We start from the raw sequence: 8394 nt of genomic DNA on the forward strand, positions 1-8394 counted from the left end.
TCTCGTTTCCCTCTCACGGCGCCAGACGCCACACGCGGGAGATGGATCGATCGTCGGCCACCTCGTCGGCTTCCTCTCCGCACCGCAGGAGGAAAACGACGGCGGCAACCAAAAGCCCAAAGCGAACGCCACGTCCGTCGCGGCGTGGACTCGCGTGCCCCACGCTCTTCTCCGCTCCTCCAGAGAGAGCGGGAGCGAGCGAGCAGAGCACACGCTGCCTCCTGTGCTTGCTTGCACTACCCTGCACTGCACAGCACGCTTGTCGTCTCGTCCACTCGGTCGGTCACCTTATCTCCTCCTCTCCTCTCCTCTCCCGCCCTCCATCCCCACCAACCAACCAGTCACCGCCTCACCGTCACCGGTCCGCTTTAGCTGAGGCACGCATCGACCGTTGCCCGCTACGCAAAGGGAATAAGCAGCAGCAGCGCCATGGCCGCGCCGCTCACGGCCGTCCGGGCCCGCCTCCTCCCGGTGACCTGCTCCGCCACCGCCGGCCCCCCTTCGTCGTCCAAGAGCATTAGCAAGCAGCCACCGCAGCTACCCCCTTCGTCGTCCAAGGCACCGCAGCCACCGCTGCCCTTGGCGGCGGTGGCGCCGGCGTCCGTCGCCGCGGCGGTGGCGGCGATGCTGGCGCTGCCGCCGGACGAGGCGCTGGCGGTGGGCGGCGAGTTCGGGATCCTGGAGGGGCGGAGCTTCGCGCTGCTGCACCCGCTCGTCATGGGCGGGCTCTTCGCGTACACGCTCTGGGCGGGGTACCTCGGCTGGCAGTGGCGCCGGGTGCGCACTATCCAGGACGAGGTCAACGAGCTCAAGAAGCAGCTCAAGCCCGCCGCCGCGGCCACTCCCGCCGCGGTCGGTGCCGGCGCGGACTCCTCTCCGCCTCCCGCTCCCAAATCGCCGGTGGAGATCAAGATCGAGGAGCTCACGGAGGAGCGGAAGGCGCTGATCAAGGGGTCGTTCCGGGACCGGCATTTCAACGCGGGGTCCATCCTGCTGGGCCTCGGCGTGCTCGAGTCCGTCGGCGGCGCGCTCAACACCTGGTTCCGCACCGGCAAGCTGTTCCCTGGCCCGCACCTCTTCGCGGGCGCCGCCATCACCGTCCTGTGGGCGGCCGCCGCCGCGCTCGTCCCGGCGATGCAGAAGGGGGACGAGACGGCACGCAGCCTCCACATCGGGCTCAACGCCGTCAACGTCCTACTCTTCGTCTGGCAGATCCCCACCGGTCTCGAGATCGTCGGCAAGGTCTTCGAGTTCACCACCTGGCCATGAGACGTCACCGTGCGTGCGTGCCTGCTGTGTGCATCCTGCATTCCTGCTGCATGTCTCTTCTCTTCTCTTCCGTCCCGTGCATTGTTGCTAGTGTTAGGTTCGATCTCCGTGTGCAGGGGCAGGGCAGGGTTGTTTTCTTGGCCTGTCCAAGTCGATCCATGTTCATAAGGCTGTGATGGTGAGAATGTTCAAATCCCAACTTCTTTCTTTATACGCTATACCTATACTAAACGAGTACTATACTACTAATGAGAATGTTCAAATCCCAACTTGTTTCTTTGTACGCTAGACGAGTACTGAGAGCTCGTTTTGCAGCACAAAGTTTTTGTTTAGTTCAGTTGAATCACCAAGATTTATGCACTCTCTAATACTAGTCCATGGATGTAAGAACTGATTAAGAAGTTCCAAGTTCTGATGAAGAGCAGGGACGACCATACTCAAAAGTAAGCCCTTAGTAGATGACCAGCTAGAAATCACATCACATCAGCAAAGTCTTCTAGATTAAGCTAAGAAGCATATATACAGAGAGGCTAATTATTTTTTTTCGAAAGGACTGCAAAAGCTTTGCCGTGGATTTTATTAGACGATATAAAGAGAAAAAGAGCAAATACAACTCCCTATTTACACCCAGCGTCCCCTGCTAATCAAAACGGAAACCAGTAAAACGGCAGAAAAAACAACTATACAGGTAAAAAAAAACTTAGACTAGGGACACTCCGAAAATAAGAACCCTGGCCTAATTATTTCTAGCTTCAAATTAACGTCGAGTTCCTTGTCCACAGTAATTCCTACTAGTAAGGGCAAGTACAGCAATACCGACGAGTCTATGTTCAGTAGTAAGCTAAGAAGTCAGTTTCCCATCCACAGTGGTCGATAATATCAGTACTCTTTTTTTTGCGACTTGTGATTTCATTCATTGATCAACCAGGGTTACAATCTGAAATCAACAGGTGACCTACACAGGTTGGGGCTAGCTAACTGCCACTCACCCAGCCTATTATCACCTGAGACTTGCTTAGCTAAGGTATGAGCAACTCGGTTACAAGAACGGTTTGCATACACCACAGAAAATTTAATAAAACATGAGCTAATCTCCCGAGTCTCCCTGATGATTGGCGCAATCTGTGAGCGTTGGCTGGCCTCATCATTCCAGAGCTTCACAAGTTCTTGGCTGTCAGACTCCAGAATGAGCCTCGTGACCCCCTTCTCTCGCGCTAGAATAGCACCATCCCGGGCTCCCGGCAAGCCAAAGCTTCCGGTGTCAACGCATCAAGCCCGTAGGGGTACCACCTCGCTCTACCTCCAGCGAACTCCCCTGAGGCATTGCGAAGAACCACTCCGGTTGCGCCTTGTCCTCGCTCCGGGTAGAACGCGCCATCTGTGTTGCACTTGAAGCACCCCACCGGTGGCGGCTGCCAGACCTGCGCAACTTGCCCTTGCTTCGTGGGACTTGACGAATTGTGCATATTCCACAGGTCGAAAGCTGTGTCCAGTGACCATCTCACCGCAGTGCTAACTGGCCTACTGGAGTCTGGACTCGCCATGTCGTCTCTGATTCCGCTGCATCCAAAGAGCATACATACCAGTGATGAAAATACCTCGCTCTTTGTCACTGCACACACTCGATAACAACAAGTCACTCGCCCATGTTAGGGGATGGAGCGTGGGTAACTTTGCACCAGTGATGGCCTTAACCTCTCGCCAAAACATCTTCGCCACAGTACATTCAGTGAAAATGTGCTTGATGAACTCCGCGTCAGCTCCGCACACTTCACAAAAAGCCGTTGGTTCGATATGCCTCCGGTGGAGAATTTCTTTTGCTGGGAGGAATTCACGCAAAACTCGCCACCAGAATACTTTGATCTTCGGAGGGACCAGCAGTTTCCATAGTTTTCGCCAAGACTCATCTCCTGATCCACTTGGCAACAGCTCTTCATCTCGCCTATTCACCGCATACAGCTTTCGATAGGCTGATCGAACTGAGTAGTCACCATGCTTTTCTGGTTCCCATGCCCACCGGTCCTCATCTTGTTGACGCACCCGTATACTGAGGATGGCATTCGCATCAATAGGGATAAAATGTGTCGATGTAGAAAGTGACCAACACATAAATATTTGTAGTTTTATCGTACGTTGTGATTGGATGTGGCCTAGCACTTAATGACACATGGTTTATACTGATTCAGGCAACGTGCTCTACGTCCAATATGAGTCGGTCGGTGACTTTATTCCTGAGCCCAGGTGCTCGAAGTTTGTTGTGGGGTTACAAATAAGAGGGAGCAAGATGGGGGGGGGGGTGCAAAAGGTCCGGTCGGACTCTTGACCGAAGGGCCAAGAGAAACGGGAGCTCCTACGTACGCTAAGTATTTGAGCGTGTGCTCTGTTGGAATCGTTCGAATCGTAGGTTGTTCGAATCGTTCGTGAATCGATCCTGGGTGGTTGAATCATCCATGAATCGATCGACTCGTCATTTTGGAGAGAGCACATTCTCTTTTATAGATGAAGGGGACGACTTTACAAGAGAGAGTGTGAGAGGGAGAATGTGTGTGCTACCTAGTCTTGTTGCCCACGCCGTCGGGTTCAAGGCGGTTTGTCGGCGCCTGCAACACTGTTGTTGCCGGATGCATGTGATAGGCTCCATTGTGATCTTCTGGTATGGCCGATGTCGACGCTTACCATACTGTAGGATAAATATCGGCGCCCATAGCACTATTGGTGTTCTGATATGTCTAGAAGGATATAAAGTACCCTTCTGACATGACCTGACAGTACTGTCCTATAGGTGTGCAGGGTACGGTCCTTGATATTGCGGATGACTGGAGCACCCTGCCTTACTTGCTCTGTCTGTTTCCTGGGTCTTCACCGAGCGGGTGTCCTTGGTCGGTCGTTCCTCAGTCGGCTCCGGCCTCCCAGTCGGAGAAGAGCTGTAAGCAGAGGTTTGGTGTATTCCCGGTAGGAGAAATGAGTCGGATTCGGAGGCGAGCATCACCCCTTCTTGGCCAGGCCTTCCAGCCAGAGAGACGGGCTGGAGTCGGAAGCGAGCGTCGGAGTCGGAGGCGAGCTGGCCAAGCCTTCCAGTTGAAGAGACGGGCCAGAGTCAAAAGCGAGCGTCGTTCCTTCTTGGCTAGGCCTTCCGGGCGGAGAGGCGGGCCGAAGTTGGAAGCGAGCGCCGAAGTCGGAGGCGAGCTGGCCAGGCCTTCTGGTCGAAGAGGTGGGCCGGAGTCGGAAGCGAGCGTCGTTCCTCTTTGGCTAGGCCTTCCGGCCAGAGAGGTGGGCCAGAGTCAGAAGCGAGCGTCGTTCGTCCTTGGCCGGGCCTTCCGGTCTGAGAGACGGGCCAGAGTCGGAAGCGAGCCTTGATCGCCCTTCTGGCCTGTCGTTAGGTTTTTGGGCCAGCCTAGGAGTTGCGCGTCGTTCACAACGTCGTCTGCTTGGGCCGAGCTTTTTCTGGGAAGCCGGTCCTTCAGGGACCCCGGATTTATGAACCCGACAGGAGCCTCCGGACGATTCAGGTAGAATCATCTGGGGGATTTTTGTCTTAACGGCGGGTGCACGCGAGCGCACCCACAGGTGTAGCCCCCGAACCCCAAGGTGATTCGGGTAGAATCGTCTGGGCGGTTTTTCGTGTTGCCAGCTGAGGAATTTTTGTTTTGATGGGCAATTCAGGTAGAATCGTCTAGGGGGTTTTTCGTGTTGCCAGCGGGAAAAATTTTGTTTTGACGATTTGGGCACATGTATACAGGAAAAGGGGGCTACCGGCACACGAAATCCACGCGCCAGGTAGGGGTCCCCTTTTAGGGGGGGTGCGCGCTGATCCATGGTGAACTAGATGGAATTTTCTTCACCAACGACGTTAGCCACAACCCGGGTTCTCGCGGCGACGTTCTTCGGCGGACTACGACGATCAAGCCCCGGTGCCAAACGCAACTCGCAACAGCGCTTTGAGCGTGCGGCGGCGGCCCCGTACTTTCTGTGTGTGCTGGATGGGCGACGGATCTTGACTGGGACAGCAAGGTCGAAACATATCCGCACAGGAAGTTGCATCTAGTTGATCCAATCCTTTCGTATCATGGCCGAGGGCTTGCATCGATCCGAGTACCTGGATGTTATACATGAAAAGCTAAGTGATTTTTTACTTTCAATTAACACATCCTACGATACATGTACATCTCCGGATATATATCTACATATGTCTGCATGAATACTGCTGGCAGGAATCCGGCTACATCTTTCGATGTTGTCATCTCGCACCGTCGACAAGCGTCGCCGGCTCATCGCCATCCATGGCAGCCTTCGTCGTCAACTCCTCCACAATCCGCAGTTGACTTCTGCGGTTCAGCATGGAGGCCCCATCCACGGACTTCGATTGGACATGACGCGGTCATGCACCAAGTAGCCCAGATCCACTTGGTTCAATCATATGCAAGGCAAACCGGAAAGGCGTCATCATCACGTGTTGCCTTACGGCTTACTGTGAAGCTCACGGTGAATTATTGGAACTACAAGATCATGCAAGCTAATTAAATATTGAGGCTTGTATACATGTATACATGCACGGTGCATCTATCAAGCATGCTAGCTAATCTTCAACGATTAAGAAAACAATTGCATGTATTCATGCATATACATCTACAGAGCCATGACGCACACACGTACAACATACGTGTGCATCATGCCCAGTCTCCGCATCCGAGCCGAATACTACAACAAGTATTGGAGCCGCGTACGTGACGACAAAGCTCTCCGACGTCGACATGATCGCCGCGATGATCTTCTGAGGCACGGATGTGGCGTCGGTCCTCCATCGAACGAACTGCTAAGCGTGCCGTCCGAGCCATCAAGCGAACCGCCCAAGTCATAAGTGAGCCATACATGCGACATCCACCTATTCGGACATCGCGACAGGCCGACTACTCCGCTCGGTCTTCTATCAAAGCGCCATACGGCATCGCTTCTCCGACCAGTCAACGATCTCTCCGACCACCAGACCACGTCGACCACGTCCCGAGCGGCTCCGCCGAGCTCCGACCACCAGACCACGTCCCGAGCGGCTCCGTCGAGCTCCGACCACCTCGACCACCAGACCACGTCGACCACGTCCCGAGCGGCTCTGCTGAGCTCCGACCACCTCGACCACCAGACCACGTCGCAATGATGATCGCCACGAAGAGCGGCGCTATGACAACCGCGACCAACGTCACAACAGGCCGAAAAGCTCGAGGACCGGACAACTTCATCACCGCCGACCGGATTTCTATCCAAATATAAGTACACTTCTAATATTTATATTTAATATAATTTTTCATTACGACGTTTCTCCACAAACATCCTCGTCATGATTATTCTTCTAATAACGTTTGTCCATGTATACAATCTTAATTATAACATACAACTATACTTAATGCAAATCCTCGACCAGTCATGTTGACGCTCGATGTTTCCAGAAAAGGCCCTGTCTCCGGCTCCTCCCTACACGTGCACGAGCGTCTGCCCTCTACGTTATGGGTGGTTGGCAGCGGCTCCTTAGCGACGCTTTGTTCTTCCTACACGTGCACGGGCTCCGCGCCCCGTGTTATGGTTAACGGGCTAGCTAGGGCTGGAGACTCAGCTACATACTAACTGGTCGGGCAGTTTATATTAAGTATAAACACAAACTTCACATTAACACTGATGTTTACAAAGCACCAACTGCTTTATCACATCATGCTCATTTACAAGTGATTGCTGAGCGTTATTTCTTCATCGCTGATTTTTTTCTTCATAATTTATTATTTTGTACATCATGTACTACCATTCTACATATTTATACTACAGGAATTTCGAGCTATGCTCGGGGTCTTCGTCGCTCGCTTCTCGACCTACGCTCAGAGACTGCCTCGATCACTCTCCGACCATAGCTCAGGGACTTCGTCGCTCGCTTCTTGACCTACGCTCGGGGACTGCCTCGATCACTCTCTGACCACAGCTCGGGGACTTCGTCGCTCGCTCCTCGACCTGTGCTCGGAGACTGCCTTGACTACTCTCCGACCATGGCTCGGGGACTTTGCGTCTCAACTACATGCGACTGGCGACTTGCATACAGTTGGGATATTCTTTCTCATTGAGACCTTGCTACAAGGCTCATACCTCGCCTTCCAGCAAGCTCGGGGACTACATCGGTACGATACACCTACCGGTGCATCTCGTATCGCCTGTACGACGATTGGATTCTCAACTTAACTGGGAATTCTTTTTAGACCCTGGCACCACGTGCCTACGTCACCTACTACCAGGCTCGGGGACTAAGTGGGCACACTTCACCTTGCGGTGAATGTGTTTGTTTTTTGACCCCTACGCCTCTGACGATCAAAGACGCTACGCTTCAAGACACCCTTACGTTTCTTCACAGAAACCCAAGTGGGCACACTTCCCAGGACAGAAATCTTTTTTCTTTCTTCTTAAGAGCACCATACATTCTTCAGACAACCTACTTCTCCGGCGACAACGGTGGTCGGAGATGTCAAGAACTCAAGCCTCACTATTCGGAGAAGGTTAAAATGACATGTCGCATCAGAATACATGGCGCTCGGGGACTAGCTGTGGGGGATATACCCCCGGGTACCACAAGATGGTACATGGGCCACACCATCAGAGGTGACCTGGCCCATAAGATTGAGGCGTGCACGGCAAGATTACAAGTTGTACTAGATATTGTAATAGTACCAAATAGGATACTTTACTTGTAACCCTCCTCCTCCAGACTATATAAGGAGAGGCAGGGGTCCCCCTTAAGGGGGGTACAATCTCTAACAGACCTCAATCAATACAGAATAATGAGACACAGGACGTAGGTATTACGCCAACACGGCGGCCGAACCTGTATAAATCTTGTGTCTTGTGCCTCTATAACCATCTGGTTCCTGATTACACGCACCGTCTACCGACAATCTACCACCACGGGCACCCCCCTCGGTGGACTGCTGACCATATTTCAGCATGCACACCCCCTAAAAGGGGACCCCCTACCTGGCAAGCATGCTTGGGGACTGTCGACCATCTAAGAGACATCTAGGGTGTAGCTTGCGAGCCCCTAGGCGATTTGGGTAGAATCGTCTGGGGGGTTTTGTTTTAGCGGCGGATGCACGCGAG

At 53.4% G+C, this 8394-nt stretch overlaps 1 protein-coding gene across 1 annotated transcript; it reads left to right on the top strand.

Annotated features, from left to right (window-relative positions):
* Positions 1 to 298: 298 nt before the first annotated feature.
* LOC136462570 (uncharacterized) lies at positions 299 to 1538 on the top strand. The gene has a single exon (XM_066461660.1). It carries the CDS (start codon positions 430 to 432, stop codon positions 1267 to 1269), a length of 840 nt encoding a protein of 279 aa, XP_066317757.1. The 5' UTR covers positions 299 to 429; the 3' UTR covers positions 1270 to 1538.
* Positions 1539 to 8394: the final 6856 nt, after the last annotated feature.

This window comes from Miscanthus floridulus, chromosome 7 (genome assembly GCF_019320115.1).
Source record: "Miscanthus floridulus cultivar M001 chromosome 7, ASM1932011v1, whole genome shotgun sequence".
Lineage (NCBI taxonomy): Eukaryota > Viridiplantae > Streptophyta > Magnoliopsida > Poales > Poaceae > Miscanthus > Miscanthus floridulus.